At 45.6% G+C, this 23733-nt stretch overlaps 1 protein-coding gene across 1 annotated transcript in view; it reads right to left on the reverse strand.

Moving 5' to 3' along the window:
• LOC145349683 (thioredoxin domain-containing protein 6-like) overlaps window positions 1-23733 on the reverse strand; it is a 71189-nt gene that overhangs the window by 44024 nt on the left and 3432 nt on the right. Inside the window, exon 2 of the mRNA XM_080198211.1 lies at window positions 11463-11520. Within this exon, the coding sequence (XP_080054337.1) occupies window positions 11463-11520 (58 nt within the window). The remainder of the gene's footprint in view (window positions 1-11462; window positions 11521-23733) is intronic.

Raw genomic sequence — 23733 nt, forward strand, 5'->3', positions numbered from 1 at the left:
ATCTTACAGTTTCAGGCCAGCTATCATTCTGCACGTTAAGCACATACTTAAGAATCTGCATTTCTGCAGAAACTTTTCAATTTTTAATGATGTTTACAGTGAAGCCATTAAAATAACATTCAAATAACAAACAGACAGCAGGTCACAGTGAGGGTGGGTTATTTTAAATCCACTAAACAGTAGTAACAATAAAACATCAGAAAAGTTTTTGCTTTAATTTTGCAACTCTTTATGAACCAATGGAATTGCAGGGAATTCAGGATGTTAGAATGTAACCAATGGTAACATGCTGTAAGGATCTACTGACCTAAATAAACTATGTAACCAATGACAAAATGATGTGGTGGTCAGCTGACTCAGTATAAATAAGAACCTGCTAGAATTGTTAAAGAGCTTAGAGTGATGCAGGGTGAGGTCTCAAGTGTTGGAGTAATGAAGTTTCTTTATTTAACCTTCTTCTTTGATTTACAAGTTTGTTTCATTTTATTGCTGGCAACTAAAGAATCCCTTCTGCTGGATGAACACAGGACACCATTCTTTATTCTGGGGATGAAGCAATTATAAATGAGCTGCAATGTGGTTGGGGGAATGGATTGATTTAATGGGTGTAACATGTGTGTAGTATACTCTGTATACTGCAGATGGAGAAAGAATGGCGACAACAATGATTTTACAACAATAATGGCAATAGTGGCTTTAAAATGTCTTTTCTGGCTAAGCATGCTGGGGATTTCGGTCAACTCATAGATTAAAACCAGATGCAGATGGTAGAGAGGCCCTGGTCTGGGAGCTGTGATCTGAAGCTTCCTGTGTTGGTCAGGTCAGGAAAGTTGTTTACATTAACTGAGACATCATGGCTCTGATTTTTATGGCTGCTATGTGTGGTACATGTCAAATGAACTAAGCAGCATGGCTTTGTCCAAAAGTAATTTCACTGGATGTTTGAGCCATGTGATCAGTTTCTGGTTATACAATTGGCTGGATGACAGAGAATCTTCCAGAAGCAAGTGAAGAATTGTGGATAAAAAGACATGTGGGTTCTTTGTTTGGCAATGATAACTCAAAGAGAAGGTAGCATGGTGGCATAGTTGTTAGCACCGCTGCCTCTCAGTGCTAGGGACCCAGGTTCGCTTCTGGCCTCGGTCACTGTCTGTGTGGAGTCTGTATGTTCTCCCCATGTCTGCATGGGTTTCTTCCAGCTGCTCCACTTTCCTCCCACAGTCCAAAGATGTGCAAGTTAGGTGGATTGGCCATGCTAAATTGACACTAGTGTCAGGGGGATTAGAGGGGAAACGTATGGGGTTACAGGATTAGGGCCTGCGTGGGATTGAGGTCAGTACTGACTCGCTGGGCCAAATGGCCTCCTTCTGCACTGTAGAGATTCTAAGCAAAAACCAATCACCACAAGATGCTTGTACCCTGAAGGATGCTTCAGAGAAGAAGTAGATAGATTCTATTTCTCGGCCAGGTTTTCCTAAACTTAGTAATGTCTATTTTCAATAGTTAAAGTTCAGTTGAGAGTTTTTGAGTTGGGGCTGGAAGTGTTAAATAAAAAAAATGAATTAATGTCCTTGTTTGTCTCATTAAACTGGAATGCATGGAAGGTGTTTAAATTAAAGCTGTACAACAATATCAAACATTTAAATAGGACATAGGACAGAACGGCACAGTACAGGTCTTTTGGCCCTTGATGTTGTGCTGAGCTTTGTCTGAAACCAAGATCAAGCTATCCCACTCCCTATCATTCTGGTGTGTTCCAATAACCACTTGAAAGTTCCTAAAGTGTCTGACTCCACTATCACAGCAGGCAGTGCATTCCACACCCCAACCACTCTGAGTAAAGAACCTACTTCGGACATCCCTCCTATATCTCCCACCATGAACATTATAGTTATGCGCCCTAGTAACAGCTACATCCATCTGAGGAAATAGAGAGGATGTTCAGAGACTATCTATCCCCCTCATCATCTTATAAACCTCTATGTTGGCTCTCATCCTCCTCTGCTCTAAAGAGAAAAGCCCTAGCTCCCTCAATCTTTCCTCATAAGACCTACCCTCCAAGCTAGGCAGCATCCTGGTAAATCTCCTCTGCACTCTCTCCAATGCTTGCACATCCTTCTTATAGTGAGATGACCAGAACTGTACACAATATTCCAAATGCGGTCTCACCAAGGTCCTGTACAGTTGGTGCATAAGCCCACAGCTCTTAAACTCAAGCCCCCTGTCAATAAATGCTAACACATTATAGGCCTCCTTCACGGCTCTATCCACTTGAGTACCAACCTTCAGAGATCTGTGGATATGAACCCCAAGATCTCTCTGTTCCTCCACATTCCTCAGAACCCTGCCATGACCCTGTAATCTGCATTCAAATGTGTCCTACCAAAATGAAGCACCTCACACTTATCAGGGTTAAACTCCATCTGCCATTTTTCAGCCCAGCTCTGCATCCTATCAATGTCTCTTTGCAGCCTACAACACCCTCCACTTCATCCACTACTCCACCAATCTTGGTGTCATCAGCAAATTTACTGACCCACCCTTTAGCCCCCTCCTCCAAGTTTTTTTACTCTTAAACACTTGTACGTAAGTCTGTTTGAATTTATTGGCTATTTGCTATTTCTGGATATGTGCATGCAGAAATGATGCTCCCATATCCATTCCTCTGTGGAAAGGGCTATGAGTTCAGTTAATCATCAGTCTCACAGAAAGCCAACATTGACACAGTTGCCTCTTTACTGACTGCAAACCTTTATGGATCTTCTGTGTAGAGATTCCCCCAGCAAAAGCACAGTGCCCAGTTTCTGTGCAATCAGAATGTTTATCCTGCATCCAATCTTGGATGACCTAAAATTTCCTCTGGCTCAATGTCGGGAAGATTGAAGTCATTGGGTGAGATGGCCTCCCAGTCAGGTGTCTCTCAGCAGTGGGAGGCCGCAAGCTGTTACCACTCTGCTCACACCGCTGTCAATGGAATTTCCTTTTAAAGGCACCCCACACGGCCAGAAGACCCGAGGGTGGGAGTGCGCTACTGGAGGGACAAGAATCCCACTGGCGTGAATGGCCAGAGAATTCCAGCCATTGTCTCTGACCCACACCAAAAATGTTCCTTTGATGCCTACTCCAATCCTTCCTCAGCCGACTGCCTGCAACTTCAGTACCCTGTTCAACTCTGAGATGGCTTTATGACTCCAACACTGCCTATTCCCACCGTCATCACATTGCCTTCCTCCATCCCATCTGCCATTGAAATCCTCACTCCTGCCTGTGTCACTTCCAGATCGTATTATTCCAATGTTTTCCTTTTTAGCTTCCCAAGCTATTCTGTAAGTGATCACTCATCCATTGCGTTGTTGCTTACATGTGCCCCACACCAAGCCCTTCTAAACCAGTACAATTAAAGGTTGGTTTCAGAAGGCATTTCGCAAAGAGCTGCGCAAGTTTTATTAAGAAGATGTGGAAGCATACGGAATATGGGTAAAGTGGCAGGATGAATACAAATTCACTCAGCATTGGAAGCAAAGTATAGTGATTTTTAGGAAGTAGTTTGTAATCTGTTTCCCAAAGAACATTTTTGTAAGCATGGACAATGGGCCTGTTTCTGTGCTGTATTGTTGTATGACTCTATTACTTCTGGTTTCACAGACCTTCCAATCTATTAACATCGTAAATTTACACAGCGCTATCCTTAAGTTTAAGTTCTTCCATAGTTTCATCTCTCTCCATTTCTGTAATCTCCTTCAGCAATTGCATGACCCTCCCACATTCATACAATCTACAATCCAGAAGGAGGCCATTCGGCCCACTGAGTCTGCATTGACAACAATCCCACCCAGATCCTGTCCTATCCCCATACCCCCATATATTTCCTAATCCCACTGGCAATAAGGATCAATTAATCATGGCCAATCAACCTAACCTGCACATATTTGGAGTATGGGAGGAAACTGGAGCACCCAGAGGAAACCCACACAGACACGGTGTGAATGTGCAAACTCCACCCAGACAGTGACCCGAGGCCGGAATTGAACCTGGGTCCCTGGCGTAGTGAGGCAGCAGTGCTAGCCACTATGCCACCCATCTTGGTGGTTAGACCTTCATTGCCTTTTGCCTCAAGCTCTCTGGAAGTCACTTTTTAAAACTCTCCACTTTCCTCTCCTGCTTAGAGACAGGCTTTCAAACCCAGCTTCTTCCCTTTCAGCCTCTGTCATTGGTTCAGCATTGAGTTTTTCTCTCACCGTTATCTCCTGTTGAATTGGACTGTTTGCAATTTCAGCATACCTTTCATCTCTGTGGTAATTTAATATATGCCTTCAGATTTTTTTGTACATTAGGAACACGACAGAAATGCAAGTTTGTTGCCATCCTTCCTGCCTGTTGCCAGAAGTAGGTGGAAAGCCATGGCAATGACTTTCCAATGTGAATTTATATCCAGCATCCAACCCAATAAAGCTTTTGCCCAGAGGATGGTGGGAGTCTGGAACTCACTGCCCGAAAGGGTGGCAGAGGCAAAGACCCTCAGAATATTTGGGGTGGCAGATGGCACAGTGGTTAGCACAGCTGCCTCAAAGCGTCAGGGACCCAGGTTCAATTCCCGGTTTGGGTCACTGTCTGTGTGGAGTTTGCACATTCTCCCCATGTCTGTATGGGTTTCCTCCAGGAGCTTTTGTTTCCTCCCACACTCCAAAGATGTGGAGGTTAGGTTGGTTGGCCATGCTAAATTGCCCTTTCATCTCAAAGGGACTTAATAAATATATGTGGATAGAGCCTGGATGGGCTTGTTGTCAGGGCAGCCTGGTAGCACAGTGGTAGCATTGGTAGCATTGCTGCTTCTCAGCCCCAGGGACCTGTGTTTGATTCCCAGCTTGGGTCGCTGTCTGTGTGGAGTTTGCACATACTCCTCGTGTCTGTGTGGACTTCCTCCGGGTGCTCCAGTTTCCTCCCACAGTCCAAAGATGTGCGGGTTAGGTTGATTGACTGTGCTAAAAATTGCCCTTAGTGTCCTGAGATACGCAGGTTAGAGGGATTAGTGGGTAAATATGTAGAGGTATGGGGATAGGGACTGGGTGGCATTGTGGTTGATACAGACGTGATGGGCCAAATGGCTTCTTTCTGTACTGTAGTAATTCTGTGAGAAGCTTGATGGACCAAATGGCCTCCTTTTGCACTGTAAGGATTTTATGAACATTTAAGAAGTATTTCGATGTGCAGTTGTGATACCAAGACACACAAGGCTTTGGCTCAGTGCAGGGAAATAGCATTAGAATAGTTCGGTGATTTGTCTTTGACCAGCGCAGAGGCAATAGGCTGGAGGCCTCTGAGACCCAATGGCTAAATATGGGAAGACTGAAGTCATTGTCTTTGACCACCACCCATCCCCCCACCCCAGAAGTTCCATTTTTGCCGACTCCAATTGCCTTCCACAACCATTGTCTGCTGCTGAATTAGGCCATTTGCAATTTTAACAACTCTTCATCTCTGCAGAAGTTTAAGATGACATTAACCTTATCAAACATGGGTTGAAATCTTCTTGTGCAAAATTAGTATGAGATATGTTAATATACTCAGAGCCACTTCAGTTCAATTTCAATAAAGATGTGAATTTATCTATTCTAAATACTTTTGTTAATCAGAATTTTATTAGAATCATAGAAGTTTACAGCACAGAAACAGGCCATTTGGCCCAACTGTCCATGTTGCCCTTTTTATTTACCACCAAGCTAGTCCCAGTTGTCCACGTTTGGCCCATATCCCTCTATATCCATCTTACCCATGTAACTTGCTTTTTAAAAGTCAAAATTGTACCCGCCTCTACTACTATTTCTGGTAGCTTGTTCCAGATACCCAACACCCTCTGTGTGAAAAAAATTACCCCCTGCATCCTTTTGTGTCTCTCACCCTAAACCTATGCCCTCTGATTTTAGACTCCCCTACCTATGGGAAAAGATGTTGACCTTATCTTGGCGTTTATTGGTAGGGGGATTGAATTTAGGAGTCGCAGCGTAATGTTGCAACTGTACACTACTCTGGTGCGGCCGCACTCGGAGTACTGTGTGCAGTTCTGGTCCCCACATTACAAGAAGGATGTGGAGGCTTTGGAGAGGGTGCAGAGGAGGTTTACTAGGATGTTGCCTGGTATGGTGGGGAGGTCCTACGAGGAGAGACTGAGGGATTTAGGGTTGTTTTCATTGGAAAGAAGGCAGCTAAGAGGGGATCTTATTGAAACATATAAGATGATTAGAGGTTTAGATAGGGTGGATAGTGATAGCCTTTTTCCTCGGATGGAGAAAGCTAGCACGAGGGGGCATGGCTTTAAATTAAGGGGGGGTAGCTACAGGACGGATGTCAGGGGTAGGTTCTTTACTCAGCGGGTGGTGAGGGATTGGAATGCCCTGCCTGCTGCAGTTGTAAATGCGCCTAGTTTGGGGGCGTTTAAGAGATCTATGGATAGGTTTATGGACGAAAAGGGATTGGTATAGGCTAGTGGGTCATTGTTTTTGTAACTGGTCGGCACAACATCGTGGGCCGAAGGGCCTGTTCTGCGCTGTAATGTTCTATGTTCTATGTTCTATGTTTGTATCTACGCCCTTCATTATTTTATAGACTTCTATAAAATCAATCCCAAGCCTCTTATGCTCCAGGGAAAAAAGTTCCAGTCTATCCAGCCTCTCTTTATAACTCAAACTGTCAAGTCCTGGTAGCATCCCAGTAAATCTTTTCTGCACTCTTTCTAGTTTAATAATATCCTCTCTTTAATAGGGTGACCAGAACTGTATACAGTATTCCAAGTGTGACCTTATCAATGTCTTGTACAACTTCAACAAGACGTCCCAACTCCTGTATTCAATGTTCTGACCATTGAAACAAAGCATGCTGAATGCCTTCTTGGGCTTAGGCAAGTGCAGGCTTGGAGAAGGTGAGTGACAGATTTCTACCTTGGGCACTTACAGGAGGTTGGGACATGGTAGGGAATATAGGGAGGAATGTAAGTTGCGTCCGGTGCCACATGTGGGAGTTCCTGGTGGTGTCACGGGTCCCCAAGGTACACATCTGCAGTAAATGTTTAGAACTGCAGCGATTGAGGGCCCGGGTCAGGCAACTCGAGGGGCGACTGGAAGATGCGTTTCTAGTCAGGGAGAACGAGGAGATAATGGCTGGGAAACATGAGCAGGAGGAGGTCTCAAGGGCTGAAGAGAAGGGAGGATGGACGACTGTTAGTAGGGGAAAGAGGAAGAAGAAGAGTAGTCAGGGTCCCCCGGCCTCCCCGGAGGCCCCCCAAGGTTCGTCGGCAGGGGCACAGAAAAATAGGAAGGAAGGGGAGAATGACTTAGAGGGACGGAAGGGGGCTGGTAAGGTGATAGTGGTAGGGGATGGGAGGGTCCGAGGGATTGATAGGAGGTTCTGTGGGCAAGGGCGCGACTCCAGGATGGTGGTCTGTCTCCCTGGAGCAGGGGTAAAAGATATAATGGAAAGGGTAGAGGGAATTTTGAAAGGGGAGGGGACCCAGGCAGAGGTCATAGTACACGTAGGGAAGGGGGATATAGGAAGGAGGAGTAGGGGAGAGGTCCGTAGGCAATTTAGGGAGTTGGGGGCCAAACTAAAGAGCAGGACCTCTAGGGTGGCACTGTCTGGGTTGCTGCCCAGTACTAGCAGGGCTAAGAATGACGAGATCATGCAGTTGAATGCATGGTTGAGGGACTGGTGTAGGGTAGAGGGGTTTACTTATGTGGATCACTGGGAGGTGTTTAGGAGAGAAAGGCAATTGTACAGGAGGGGTGGGGAGGATTTGAACGGGAGGGGGACTAGTGTCTTAGCAGGGAGGTTAGCTGGGGTGTTCAGGAATGATTTAAACTAATAGGGAGGGGGGGTGGGGAGGTGGCTGGGAGAGAGACGGGTGAAAGGAAAATTATAAGGGAGAAGGTCGTTCCGAGGGACGCTTGTGGGTTGAACTGTGTCTGTTTCAATGCTAGGAGTGTGGCAGGGAAAACGGATGAGCTTAGGGCCTTGATGTTTGTGAGGCAGTTGGATGTGGTGGCTGTAACGGAGACGTGGTTACGGGAAGGGCAGGACTGGCAGCTGAATGTTCCTGGGTACAGGTGTTTTAGGTGTGACAGAGGAGGGTTGAAGAGAGGTGGAGGGGTGGCACTGTTAGTCAAGGAAAACATCACAGTAGTGCAGAGGGAGGGCGATATGGAAGAGATAGGGATTGAGTCGCTGTGGGTGGAGTTGAGGAATAAAAAGGGAGAGATCACATTGCTAGGGGTGTACTATAGGCCACCCAACAGCCCAAAGTCAGTGGAGGAAGGCATTTGCAGGGGCATTTTGGACAGGTGCAGGAAGAATAGAGTGGTTGTAGTGGGTGATTTTAATTTTCCCGGAGTGAATTGGAGGGGGCCTAGAGCTGGGGGTACGGAGGGAGAGGAATTTGTGAAATGTGTTATGGAAGGGTCGCTAGAACAGTATGTAACTAGCCCGACTAGGGGAGGGGCTATACTGGATTTAGTGTTGGGAAACGAGCCGGGGCAGGTGGGTGAGGTAGAGGTAGGCGAACATGTGGCGAACAGTGACCACAAGTCCGTCTACTTTAGGATAAAAATGGAAAGGGACGAGTGCCGTCCAAACGGGAATGTGCTGAACTGGGGAAAGGCGAGCTATGGCAGGATTAGGAGGGAGCTGCAGCAAACTGACTGGGAGGGACTGTTAGCTGGCAAGTCCACAGTTGGCAAGTGGGAGGCTTTTAGGGACAAAATGAAATGGTTGCAGGGGAGGTATGTTCCGGTTAAGCGAAAGGATGGGAAAGGTAGGATTAGAGAGCCGTGGATTACGGGGGATATTGAAGACTTGGTCAGGAAGAAGAGGGAGGCGTATGTTAGGTCAAAACAAATGGGTACGGAGTGTGCGCTGGAGGAATATAGAGAGAGTAGGAGGGAGCCAAAAAGGGGAATTAGAAGGGCGAAGAGAGGGCATGAGATGGCTTTGGCTGGTAGGATTAAGGAAAATCCTAAGGCATTTTATTCCTATATTAGAGGCAAGAGAGTAGTTAGAGGGAAAATTGGTCCTCTTAGGGACAAGAGTGGAGAGTTGTGTATTGAGTCGGAGGGAATGGGGGAGCTCCTGAATGAATACTTTGCGTCGGTATTCACGAAGGAGAGGGGTTCGGAATCGTGCGGTCTCTTGGAGGGAGCGGAGGTTCAGTTGCAGGATATAGTTATTACGAGAGAGGAAGTGCTAGGGCTTTTAGGTAGCGTAAGGACGGATAAAGCTCCGGGGCCTGATGGTATTTATCCCAGGCTGCTTAGGGAGGCGAAAGATGAAATTGCTGGGCCTCTGGCGCACATCTTTGTCTCTTCTTTGGACACAGGTGAGGTCCCAGAAGACTGGAGGGTAGCAAATGTGGTCCCGTTGTTCAAAAAAGGTAGTAAGGATAACCCTGGGAATTATAGGCCGGTGAGTTTGACGTCGGTGGTAGGGAAGTTAATGGAAAAAATACTTAGGGGTAGGATGTATGAGCATTTGGAGCGTTGCGATCTGATTAGGGATACGCAACATGGCTTTGTTAGAGGGAGGTCTTGCCTTACGAATCTGGTGGAATTCTTTGAGGAGGTGACAAAAACGGTTGACGATGGGAGAGCCGTTGATGTCATCTATATGGATTTCAGTAAGGCGTTTGACAAAGTCCCTCACGGTAGGCTGGTAGAAAAGGTTAAGGCGCATGGGATACGAGGCCAGGTAGCTAGGTGGATTGAGAACTGGCTGGGAAATAGGAGACAGAGGGTAGTTGTGGAGGGTACCTTGTCGGGCTGGAGGCCAGTGACCAGTGGTGTGCCGCAGGGCTCAGTACTGGGACCTCTCCTCTTTGTAGTCTACATAAATGACTTAGAAGAGGGCGTAGGTGGTGTGATCAGCAAGTTTGCTGATGACACCAAGATGGCAGGGTTGGCGGGTACGGAACTGGATTGTCAGGTGATACAACAGGATATAGATAGGTTGGTGCAGTGGGCAGATAGGTGGCAGATGGCATTTAATCCTGACAAATGCAAGGTGATGCATTTTGGACGGAATAATGCAGAGAGGAGCTATGTGATAAAAGGTAGGCCGATTAGGAGTATAGACGTACAGAGGGACCTGGGAGTGCAGGTTCACAAATCCATGAAGGTTGCGTCACAAGTGGAGAACGTTGTTAGGAAGGCTTATGGGATGTTAGCCTTTATAGGAAGGGGCTTAGAGTATAAAAGCTGCCGTCTAATGCTTCAGTTATACAGAACGTTGGTTAGACCGCATTTGGAGTACTGCGTCCAGTTCTGGTCACCTTACTACCGGAAGGACGTGGAGTCTCTGGAAAGGGTGCAGAGGAGGTTTACCAGGATGTTGCCTGGCATGGGGGGACTGGGTTACGAGGAGAGATTGAAGAGACTGGGGCTATTCTCCTTGGAAAGACGGAGATTGAGAGGGGACATGATAGAGGTATATAAGATACTGAAGGGAATAGATAGAGTTAATAGTGAGAGACTGCTCCCTAGACTGGGTACGAACACGAGAGGTCATCACTTAAGGGTGAGGGGGGGGAGGTATAATTTGGAGGTAAGAAGAAGGTTCTTTACGCAGAGAGTTGTGGGGGTCTGGAATGCGCTACCGAGTAGGGTGGTGGAGGCAGGAACGTTGGACTCGTTTAAGATGCAGTTAGATAGGCACATGAGTGAAACGAGAATGGAGGGATATGGTAGGGGCTATTAAATAGGGTTAAACCTCGGGAGACACCGGAAGGGCAGGCTGTATGATTAATATTTTTTGTCTTTATTCCACAGGTGGAGGTCCACCTCGTGTCAAGCGAGGGGCATGCACACGGCGGGTCGTGCGTGGGCTGCTCTTGGAAGTCCAGGAGTGGCCTAGTACTTCATGTCGGTGTGTGTGCTTGATCCTGGACCGATAGACGGGCGCCACAACAGCTCAGTGACTAGCACTGCTAGCTGTGCAGATACATGGATTTGGGCCTGTGTCTGTGGGAGTTTGCGCATTCTCCCTGTGGATGCGTGGGTTTCCTCCGGGCGCTCCGGTTTCCTCCCACACCCCAAAGATGTGCTCTTAGGCTAATCGGTTTCTACCAAATTGACACTATTTCTTCCCTGAATCTGACTGAGTAGGGTCCCATTCGTAGACATGCAGGGTAGAATAGGTGTAGGGTGATGCGGCGGCGCGGGCTCGTTGGGCCGAAGGGCCTGTTTCCCGTGCTGGGTTGTTCTTTGTTCTTTGTTCTTTGTTCACCATCCTGTCCACCTGTGACTCCAATTTCAAGGAGCTATGAACCTGTACCCCTCAGTCTCTTTGTTCTATAACTGTCCCCAACCATTAACTTATTCAAATGATATAATGTGCTCATTATTAATATTGCACAACCCATTCTTGTCCTTTGTCTGGGAATTGTTGTTTGTTTTCAGCTGAATTTACTTTGATGGATTTCTTACCAGTCAATCCGGTAACTGCCAACATTTGATCCCATTGTTCCTGGTTCAAGATGGTAGTCTGCACAGAAAAGAAGTCAGTAACTGTTATACGTGGTTGGGGTTATTGTTCAGAACAAAAATCAGAACAATTCAGTCCAAAATTCATTTCCCTATCAACACGATATACACTCATGTTTAAAGGAACAAACAAAAAAAAAATTCAAGGAGGAAAGTGTGGCAGGGATTAATTTCTGTGAAAGCTGATGTTAGTCTAGCCAATCTAGAAATATTCTCCTTCTCAGTTTGATAGCTGGGCTTTAAGACCTTCTCCAACATTTATTTAAGGACGCAATTCTTTATTTTTACAGATGCACCATAGAAAGCATCCTGTCTAAATCTGTCACAGCGCGGTATGGCTTCTGCTTTGTCCAAGCCAACAAGAAACTACAAAGGGTTGCGAACATAGCCCAATCCATCACGCAAACCAGCCTCCCATCCATTAACTTTGTCTACGCTTCCCGCTGCCTCAGAAAAGCAGCCAGCATAATCAAGGACCCCACACACCCCACACATTCTCTCCGCTATCTTCTTCCATCAGGAAAAAGATATAAAAGATACATACCAACCGACTCAAGAACAGCTTCTTCCCTGCTGATGTCAGACTTTTGAATGGCCTTATCTCACATTAAGTTGATCTTTCTCTACATCCTAGCTATGGCTGTAACACTACATTCTGCACCCTCTCTTTTCCTTCTCTATGAATGGTATGCTTTGTCTGTTCAGCATGCAAGAAACAATACGTTTCACTGTATACTAATACATGTGACAATAATAAAACAAATCAAAAAGTTTACAACAACACCTCCATTAAATTTGTGAATTCTCTGCACTATCAGTTATTATATTAGTTGCTGCAGAAGGGAGACTGAGGCTGGAATTCTCTGATCTCATTTTCCCCATTACCTCTGCCAGTCAGAACAGAGAATCTGGAGCTGAGCCAAATCTCCATTCACTGCAGTGAGATCGGAGAATCCCAGCGTCGGGCAAGATTGGAAATTCCCAATCGCGGGTAAGATCAGAGATTCCCGGCCTAAATCACGGTTCTATTCAAGGTGGAAATTGATGATCAAATTCAATCATCCCTTAACCAACTTCTCCCAAAAATTCATTCCTATTGCTGTTTATGGGATCTTGCTGTGTGTAAAATATCTGACTCCATGAGCAGTGTAGCAGTCACTGTTCTTTAGACTACATTATTAAATGTCCAGCACTTTGAGGTTCCAGGTGGTCTTTTTCCCTCTCTGCTCCCACTCTTTATTTAAATCACCAAATTTCCACTTGCAGAAAGCCCCACCTTTTTATGTATTTCAGTGTTTTTTTTACTATTTCCATTGAATAGAGTATCCCTTGTACCCTAAGTTCCTCCAAACCACAAGCAATCTTTCCACTGATTGTAAATATCCCTGACTAGTTTTATTTTTTGTGTTTTTCTACGAATGTTAAGTGGTGATAACACAGAGTGTGGCAAGTAAATGAACTCTGGGAATTGTCAGTGCTGGAGGAGTGAGGGGGCAGGATTAACATCAGCAGAGATACAGTCGTTTACTAGAGCTGCCTTAGCACCTTCACAATCCGGGTCCATTCATCTCCCACACACTAGTGGAATACACTAACTCATTCAGATTACTGTTCCTCACGTCATTAGCAATCTGTATAAACAAGAATATATCAACATGATCAACAGAAATATGCAGAGGGGGAGTTGGACGTGTTTACATGAATCACTGGCAGTTTGAGGTTTTAAGAGGAGTATTTACTGATGGTGGATCAGCCTCTTGAGTTGATTTTGGTTTCACCTGTGATCCAGTAAACACCTACGCAAACATTTCTGTTTGTGATATTTCAGTGCAGCCTATTTTAACCTGTTTAAAACAAGTTGCATTAATAACTGGGCTCAAAAGTTAACTAGTTTACACATTAACCAGTCATTGACTCATCGAGGTTTACAATATTGGAACCTCTCCGACTCTGTGACACTTCCATCATGGCATACATACACACAGTGCACAAAACCTGAGAGAAATCAAATCACTTGCTGTGTTCATTGTTTGAAGTAAATCTTAAATTTAATCTTAGCGAGGAGGGCACAGTGGCACAGTAGTTAGCATTGCTGCCTCACAGCGCCCGGGACCCGGGTTTAATTCTGGCCTTAGATGTCTGTGCAGAGTCTGCATTTTCTCCCCATGTCTGCATGGGTTTACCCCGGGAGCTCCAGTTTCCTTCCACACTGCAAAGATGTTCTGGTTCAGTGGATTGGCCATGCTAAATTGACCCTAGTGTTCAAGGGATTAGCAGGGTAAATGTATGGGGTTATGGGAATATGGTCTGGGGGGGATTGTGATTGGTATAGGCTTGATGGGCTAAATGGCCTCCTTCTGTTCTTTAGCAATTCTATGATTAAATCTGTTCACTTCCTTGCTGCAAACGGCAAATATTATTTACCCTCAGGACTCTTTGTCAATCTACAAGGTCCCTTCCATGACACCTTTTCAATTTTAACGATTAACTAATTCACAACATGGCGATGGATTTCATCCAAACGTATTTCCCAAACGTGTTTAATGCTCAATGTCCAGAAAATATTCTCAATCGCTGCCATTGCACATAAACGTGTTGAGGAAGTGCCAGAACTGTGGGCCCAGCAGTTGGCCAGAATGGGGAGCATTGCAGGAAATGAACCCAAGGTAAACAGGCTTGTGGAAATGTAACATTGACCCTACAACCCCTCTCCTCTGCTGAAAGATGACCAACTTCCTGCTTGGCAAACTTGACAGGAAATGGGCATATATGTCACTGAGACCATTCTATATACCTACAAAATAAATTATCCAACAATTAGAATTCATCAACATGAGGTAACATAAGACAGTAGGAATCCATTGCTTATAAATAGCTAATTACGATGGACAGACTTTGAGTAAAGAGTTAACAGGATTGAGTAAAGCCAACAGAAATTGAAATCAGGTCGGATTCTCACTCCTATATTGATTTTTGATTTTCTACTGGTTTCTCCGTTTCTGTTGTAGACTATCAATTCCTCTTGGGATTTTCAGCATTGTCCAGTTAAAGATCTGTGGAAATTCTAGAAAAACGTCATCAGCGCTTATCACATTTTTTACTCTGTAGTTTCAAGGACAGGATGGATGATTGGGAGAGTTTTGTGGGAATTCCATACCATCTCCACAGTGTAGAAGGAGGTTATTTGGCCCATCAAGCCTGCCCCCTATCCCCGTAACCCCACACATGTTCCCTTGACATTAAGGGGCAATTTACCACCATGTCCACGTGGGTTTCCTCTGCATGTTCCAGCTTCCTCCCATGGTCCAAAGAAATGCCGGTTAGGTTGATTGGCCATGCTCAATTGTCCTTCAGTGTTAGGGTAAATACGTGAGGTTATGGGGATAGGGGTTGAGTGGGATTGTTGTCAGTACAGGCTTGACAGACCGACTGGCCTCTTTCTGCACTGTAGGGATTCCATGATTCAATCCATTCAACCTACACATCTTTGGACTGTGGGAGGAAATCGGAGCACCAGAGGAAACCCATAAAGACACGGGCAGAATGTGCAAACTTTACACAGTCACTCAAGGCTGGAATTGAACCCAGGTCCCTGATGCTGTGAGGCAGCAGTGCTAACCACTGTTCTGCCCTGTTTTTTTTGTTTTTATTCCAATTCAATCCAATCAAGTCCAATTCAGAGTCTCATGAAGTTGAGAAATTCCCGATCCAAGCTGACAAGACAGGGTTCTCACCTCCTGACTTGGGCTTGATCTACATGATCCAAGCTGATTGGAGTAGGCATAGCTCCTCTTCCAAGGCTTGATTTCATTTGCATCTTAGACAAAAGGCAGGGATGCCGCTTTTAAAAATTGCTCCAAATGAAACTAAAATGTAACCTAATGGCTTCAAAGAAGCACAGCACGTCGATACTATACTTGATATTAGCCAAAGGCCAAGACCCTGTGTTGGCCTGATTGAATATGGGGCCTCCCTGTTTCCTATCTGTGGCCTTTGTTAGGTAGCCCAGCCTGAACAATGCTCCTGCTGCAATAATTGTCCACAGTTAGTAGGATTGGGGAGTGGGGGAGAATGGGGTGGGGGGATGGGGTGGGAGGGTGTAAAGAAGAGGGAATTGCCCCAATTGATATTGGCGTTTGTTAGCAAGCAGAAATATTAAAAAATCAACACCAATTGAAATCCACACCAAAGCCATGGTAATACTGTGGACTCTCCTGTGTTACACATGATGGAATTGGATGATTGTAAATGTTAGTTCAGGATTGGATTTGGTGGAACTTTCAGGATTTAGTAGGCTGCAGACAATTGCTGTCTAGGACCAAAATATCAGCTTGGTGTTCCATTGGACAGCTTCCGTTTTCTGGTTTGATCACAGTTTTACAAGAGACAAAAGCAGCTTACTGCAGAAAAAGATCCAGAAATGTTCAGAGTCAATAAAGAGGCAACTGGCCCATTGAGTCAATGTCGGTTTTTTGTGAGAATGATGATTAATTGAAGTCAGAGTCCTGCTCTCTTTTCTCAGCCCTGCCTCTTTTTGTTGCTCAAATATTTATCTGAGCTTCCCCGAAAAGACACCTCACTCGGGAGCATTGGCATTGTTGGCAGCGAGGGACAACTGTGAAATGTCCAAATCATGAGGTGAGCAGCCAAGTCTAAACTCTGCATAGCTGGACTGGAGGAACCATCAAGAAAGAGAATTCTAGAAGTGTTTGCAACATGAGAAATGCATTTTGGCTGGAATAATGTAGGGGGGAGTTATTTGATAAAGGGTAAGCCCATAAGGAGTATAGAATCGCAGCGAGACCTGGGGGTGCAAGTGCACAAGTCTTTGAAGGTGGCAGGACAAGTGGAGAAGGTTGTGAAGAAAGCCTGTGGTATGTTAGCCTTTATAGGAAGGGGTATAGAATATAAGAGCTGGAGTTTAATGTTGCAGTTGTATAGGACGTTGGTTAGGCCGCATTTAGAGTACTGCGTCCAGTTCTGGTCGCCTTACTACCGGAAGGACGTGGAGACTCTGGAGAGAGTGCAGAGGAGGTTTACCAGACTGTTGCCTGGTATGGAAGGACTGGGTTATGAGGAAAGATTGAACAAATTGGGGCTCTTTGATAAGGTTCACCATGGAAGGCTTCTGCAGAAAATGCAGATGTATGGGATTGAGGGTGATTTAGTTAATTGGATCAGGAATTGGCTAGCTGATAGAAGACAGAGGGTGGTGGTTGATGGAAAGTATTCGTCATGGAGTTCGGTTACAAGTAGTGGGCCTCAGGGATCTGTTTTGGGGCCACTGCTGTTTGTAATTTTTATAAATGATCTGGATGAGGGTATAGAAGGATGGATTAGTAAATTTGCTGACGACACCAAAGTCGGAGGAGTGGTAGATAGTGAAGAGGGGTATCATAGTTTACAGAGAGACTTGGACAAGTTGCAGAGCTGGGCCGAGAGGTGGCAGATGGAGTTTAATGCGGAAAAGTGTGAGGTAATTCACTTTGGCAGGAATAACAGATGTGTAGAGTATAGGGCTAACGGTAGGACTCTGAATAGTGTTGACGAACAGAGGGATCTAGGTGTATATGTGCATAGATCCCTGAAAGTTGGAAATCAAGTCGATAAGGTTGTTAGGAAGGCATACGGTGTCTTGGCGTTTATTGGTAGGGGGATTGAATTTAGGAGCCGCAACGTCATGTTGCAACTGTACAAAACTCTGGTGCGGCCGCACTTGGAGTATTGTGTACAGTTCTGGTCCCCACATTATAGGAAGGACGTGGAGGCATTGGAGAGGGTGCAGAGGAGGTTTACCAGGATGTTGCCTGGTATGGAGGGAAGGTCCTATGAGGAGAGACTGAGGGATTTGAGGTTGTTTTCGTTAGAAAGAAGGCGGCTAAGAGGAGACCTTATTGAAACATACAAGATGATTAGAGGTTTAGATAGGGTGAACAGTGATAGCCTTTTTCCTCGGATGGAGAAAGCTAGCACGAGGGGACATAGCTTTAAGTTAAGGGGTGGTAGTTATAGGACGGATGTCAGAGGTAGGTTCTTTACCCAGAGGGTGGTGGGGGAATGGAATGCCCTGCCTGCTGCAGTTGTAGATGCGCCTAGTTTGGGGGCGTTTAAGAGGTCCGTGGATAGGTTTATGGATGGAAAGGGATTGGTTTAGGTTAGAGGGTCATTGCTTTTTCTTAATTGGTCGGCGCAACATCGTGGGCCGAAGGGCCTGTTCTGCGCTGTAATGCTCTATGTTCTATGTTCTAGGTATATAAGATTATGAAGGGTATAGATAGAGTAAACAGAGGTAAGCTATTTCCTATGTTAGAGACACACAGTACGAGGGGCCATGGGCTTAAGGTGAGGGGGGAGAGGAATAACACAGATATTAGAGGGAAGTTTTTCACACAGAGGGTAGTGAGCGTATGGACTGCTGTGCCAAGTAAGGCGGTGGAGGCAAGCATGCTAGAGTTGTTTAAGAGTAACTTAGACAGGCACATGAGAGGGTTGGAGATGGGTGGATATAGGAGATTGTTTTAAATAAGGTTCATTGGCATTGGGGCATCCCTGGTAAGGTAAATGGATATGGTATGATAATAATGTTTTTTCTCTTTTCATTCACAGGTTTTAAGTCGGTCTGCCTTGTTGTCCAAAGAGGGGCATACATGCGATGGGTTGTACTTGGTTGTTCGAGATTGGCCTCGTGCTTCATGTCGTTAGTGTGTGCTTAAACTGGACCAGATGCTGGGCAAGACGACAGTTCAGTGACTATCACTGTTTGCTGTGCAGACACATGGATTTGGGCCAGTGTCTGCGGGAGTTTGCGCATTCTCCCCATGCTTGCGTGGGTTTTCTCCGGGTGCTCCGGTTTCCTCCCATACCCCAAAGATGTGCTATTAGGCTGATTGGAGGTAATAAATTGTCCCTAAATTAGTTTCCCTCAATGTGGATGGCCATAAAACAATAGATAAGGGTCATGGGTGGAGGGGGGGACTGGTAGTGTTAAAATGGCAGCGCGGGCTCGTTGGGCCGAAGGGCCTGTTTCCCGGGCTGTTTTTGTTCTTTGTTCTTTGTCACACCCACTCTCTACAATAATGGAAATGGTGGAGGAAGTCAAGTCAATCATAGAAAACCTACAGTGCATGAGGAGGCCATTTGGCCCATCGAGTCTGCATCGACCACAATCCTACCCAGGCCCTAACCCTATAACTCCACATATTTACCATGATAGTCCCCTGAACATGAAAGGGCAATTTAGCATGGCCAATCAGCCTAACACGCACATCTTTGGACTGTGGGAGGAAACCCACACAGACTTGGGGAGAACATGCACACTTCGCACAGACAGTGACCCAAAGTCAGAATCAAATCCCTGGCGCTATGGGGCAGCTTTGCTAACTACTGTGCCACCATGCCACCTTAGTGGATCTGGTATAGAGAACTTTGAGAATGTTTGCCATGATAGCAGATATCTTGTCAAGGTGTTACAACCATGTCACTGATTCCTGCAGAATGGTGTTGATGTGACAGCCGGCATCCCACCCACTGCCTCATCTCTTGATGTTCAGGTCTGACCCTGCACAGCTGCTGGTGATGGGGCAGTCTTTGGGGGCTCCAAAACTGGGAGGGTGTTAACCAAGAGCAGCTCAGCTTTCAAAGCTAAGCTCCAAATAACCTGTCTCTACCTCTGTGGACACACACACAGGATGAACCACACATAAAACCAGGAAGCACAAGTTACAGCAATTGTGATTCACTAAGGGTATGCACATGGGTATTTGATAAAATGTTATGTTGCTGTTACGTTTCCATATTTATAATTTCCATATCTTACACAATACTGTATCCTGAGTGCCCACTCCCCTTGTTTCATGCTAAATGCCAGCTGACGACGGGTCCCATTGTTTGGGTTTGTGTGGTTGAAGGAATGTTAGGAATTATCAACTGGATTAGATAAAATTAACATGGATTTATGAAAGGAAAATCTCATTTGACAAACCTACTGGAGTTTATTTGAGGATGTAACTAATTGAATAGATAAAGGTGAACCAGTAGATGTGGTGTTTTTGTATTTTCAGAAAACTTTTATTAAAGTCCCATGTAAGAGGTTAATATACAAAATTAAAATGCATGGGATTGTGGGTAATATATTGAAAATTGAAAATTGGTCAGCAGACAGGAAACAGAGGGTAGGAATAAATTGGTATTTTTCAGAATGGCAGGCAGTGACTAGTGGGCGCCAGCTATTCACATTATACATCAGTGATTTGGATGAAAGAGCTAAATGTAATATTTTTAAGTTTGCTGACTGACCATCTGTATATTAATCAGAGCCTGTGACAGCATTAACCTCACAGGCATGTTAAAGAAGATGAACCTTTGTCTCTACAGTCGCTCCTGTGACCTTTATCACTCTGCTTCTCATCGCTTTCTGCTATTCTCCATATCTCATCATCTGTTTGCTGTGTCTCTCTCTTGTGCTCCTGCAGAGATCACCACAACACAAGGGTTGCTGGAATGGCGATGGGCTGATTAGCCTCCTTGTTCTATGTCCTATTGAAACATCTATGGCACGGCCCAATGGAAAGCCTCCAAACTTCTCAAAAATGTTGGCAAGAACTCTGCAAAACATTTGTCACAGGGACCTGAGGCAATGGCTATATGCACTGAACTCAGAGCAGCCATCTCTGTGTTAAACACTGCACAATATTGCGTCCTTTTCTCAAAACCAGAGGAAACCCAATGCTGGATGTATTAAATACAAATCCCTGCTGAAATCATTTCAAAATAGAACATAGGAACATAGAAAATAGGAGCAGGAGGAGGCCATTTGGCCCTAGAGGTTTACTAGGCTGATTCCGGAGTTGAGGGGGTTGAACTATGAGGAGAGGCTGAATAAACTAGGCTTGTATTCATTGGAGTTTAGAAGAATGAGGGGAGATCTCATTGAGACGTATAAGATGTTGAATGGGATGGATAGGATAGAGGTGGAGAGGCTCTTCCCGCTCAGAAAGGACAGTAGGACTAGAGGGCACAGCCTCAGGATAAAGGGGGGGCGGTTTAGAACAGAGTTGAGGAGGAACTTCTTCACTCAAAGGGTGGTGAATCTCTGGAATTCTCTGCGCGTTGAAGTGCTGGAGGCTGCCTCACTCAATATTTTTAAGATGCGGATTGATAGGTTTTTGATAGGCAAGGGGATTAAGGGTTATGGGGAGAGGGCGGGAATGTGGAACTGAGCCACGACAGATCAGCCATGATCTTATTGAATGGCAGGGCAGGCTCGAAGGGCTAGATGGCCTACTCCTGCTCCTATTTCTTATGTTCTTATGTTCTTCGAGCCTGCCCTGCCCACCATTCATTCTGATCATGGCTGATTGTTCAACTCAATAGCCTAATCCTGTTTCTCTCCAGAACCTTTGATCCCTTTTGTCCCAACTGCTATATCCAACCATCTCTTGAGTACATTCAATGTTTTGGCATCAACTATTTCCTGAGGAAACGAATTCCACAGGCTTACCACTCATTGGGTGAAGAAATGTTTCCCCATCTCCATCCTAAATGGTCTACCCTGAATCCTCGGACTGTGACTCCTGGTTCATGTGCTGATGATCAACTATCTCTGGCGTACTTCTTTATTCTTTCATGGGATATGGGTGTCGCTGGCAAAGTCTGCATTTGTTACTCATCCCTAATTGCCCTTGAGCTGAGTGTCTCGCTTGGCTATTTCAGATGGGCAGTTAAGGCTTATAGTGTGTGAACGTTTATTAACAGGGGCTTTGAGTTTAAGAGCCATGGGGTAATGCTGCAACTATACCGGGCTTTGGTGAGACCACATTTGGAATATTGTGTGCAGTTCTGGTCACCTCACTATAAGAAGGATGTGGAAGCATTGGAGAGAATGCAGAGATTTACCAGAATGCTGCCTGATTTGAAGGGTAGATCTTATGAGGAAAGGTTGAGGGAGCTGGGGCTTTTCTCTTTAGACCGGAGGAGGATGAGAGGTGACTTAATAGAGATTAATAAGCTGATGAGGGAGATAGAGTGGACATGTAGAGACTATTTCCTTGGGTGGATGTAGCTGTTACTAGGGGACATGACTATAAGGTTTGTGGTGGAAGATACAGGAAGGATGTCCGAGGTAGATTCTTTACCCAGAGAGTGGTTGGGGTGAGGAATGCACTGCCTGCTGTGATAGTGGAGTCAGACACTTCAGGAACTTTCAAGCGGTTATTGGATAGGCACATGGAGCACATCAGAATGATAGGGAGTGGGATAGCTTGATCTTGGGTTTGGACATAGCACGGCACAATGTTGAGGGCCAAAGGGCCCGTACTGCACTGTATTGTTCTATGTTCTATGCTCTAAGATGTGGAAATGCCAGTGTTGGACTGGGGTAAACACAATAAGAAGTCTCACAACACCAGGTTAAAGTCCAACCAGTTTATTTGGTAGTAAACCCACAAGCTTTTGCCAATGCTGTTCCTTCATCAGGTGTGTGGAAGTTCTGATCAGAGAAGGGCATATAAAGACACACACAGTTTACAGAGTACTGATTAGAGTGCAAGTCTTTACAGCTAACCTGCTATTCAAGTCTTAAAGATGCAGACAATTTGAGTGGAGATAGCATTAAGCATAGGTTAAAGAGACGTGTATTGTCTCCAGACAGGACAGTAAGTGAAATGTTGCAAGATCAAGCAAGTCATGAGGGTTACAGATTGTGTGACATGAACCCAAGATCCCAGTTGAGGCCGTCCTCATATGCGGAACTTGGCTATCAGTCTCTGCTCAGCGACTCTGCGCTGTCGTGTGTCGTGAAGGCTGCCTTGGAGAACGCTTACCCGAAGGTCAGAGGCTGAATGCCCGTGAATGCTGAAGTGTTTGCCAACAGGAAGGGAGCTGTCTTGCCTGGTGATTGTCGAGTGATGTTCATTCATCCGTTGTCATAGCATCTGCATGGTCTCTCCAATGTACCATAAGAACATAAGAACATAAGAAATAGGAGCAGGAGTAGGCCATCTAGCCCTTCGAGCCTGCCCCGCCATTCAGTAAGATCATGGCTGATCTGTCGTGGCTCAGTTCCACATTCCCGCTCTCTCCCCATAACTCTTAATCCCCTTGCCTATCAAAGTACCATGCTTCGGGACATCTTTCCCTGCAGCGTATTAGGTAGATAATGTTGGTCGAGATGCAAGAGTATGTACCATGTACCTGGTGGATGGTGTTCTCACGTGAGATGATGTCATCCATGTCGATGATCCGGCACGTCTTGCAGAGGTTGCAGTGGCAGGGTTGTGTGGTGTTGTGGTCACTGTTCTCCTGAAGGCTGGGTAGTTTGCTGCGAACAATAGCTTGTTTGAGGTTGTGTGGTTGTTTGAAGGCAAGAAGTGGGGGTGTGGGGATGGTCTTCATCAATGAAGACTCCAGAGAAGATGTCGCAGCTTCTCCACTCTGGGGAATTACTGGATGATGAAGGGTACTCTGTCCACCATGTCCCCTGTTTGTCTTCTGAGGAGGTCGGTGCGGTTCTTCGCTGTGGCGTGCCGGAACTGTCGATCGATGAGTTGAGCGCCGTATCCTATTCTTATATGGGGATCTTTCAGCATCTGGAGGTGTCTGTCGTGATTCTCCTTATCTCAGCAAACCCTGTGTATACGGAGGGCTCGTCCGTAGGGGATGGCTTCTTTAACATGTTTAGGGTGGAAGTTGGAGAAGTGGAGCATCATGAGGTTATCTGTGGGCTTGCGGTACAGTGAGGTGCTGAGGTGACCGTCCCTGATGGAGATGCGTGTGTCCAAGAATGCAACTGATTCTGCAGAATAGTCCATGGTGAGTCTGCTGGTGGGATGGAACTTGTTGATGTCATCATATAGTTGTTTCAGAGATTGTTCACCATGAGTTCAAAGGAAGAAAATGTCATCAATAAAAGAACATAAGAACACAAGAAATAGGAGCAGAAGTAGGCCATCTAGCCCTTCGAGCCTGGCCCGCCATTCAATAAGATCATGGCTGATCTGAAGTGGATCAGTTCCACTTTCCTGCTTTCTCCCCATAACCCTTAATTCCCCTGTCTATCAGAAACCTATCTACCCATGACTTAAATATATTTAGTGAGGTAGCCTCCACCACTTCAACGGGCAGAGAATTCCAGAGATTCACCACCCTTTGAATGAAGAAGTTCCTCCTCAGGTCTGATTTAAACTGCCCCCTCCTTATCTTGAGGCTGTGCCCTCTA

This window comes from Carcharhinus amblyrhynchos, chromosome 11 (genome assembly GCF_965287045.1).
Source record: "Carcharhinus amblyrhynchos chromosome 11, sCarAmb.v2.hapA, whole genome shotgun sequence".
NCBI classification, from domain to species: domain Eukaryota; kingdom Metazoa; phylum Chordata; class Chondrichthyes; order Carcharhiniformes; family Carcharhinidae; genus Carcharhinus; species Carcharhinus amblyrhynchos.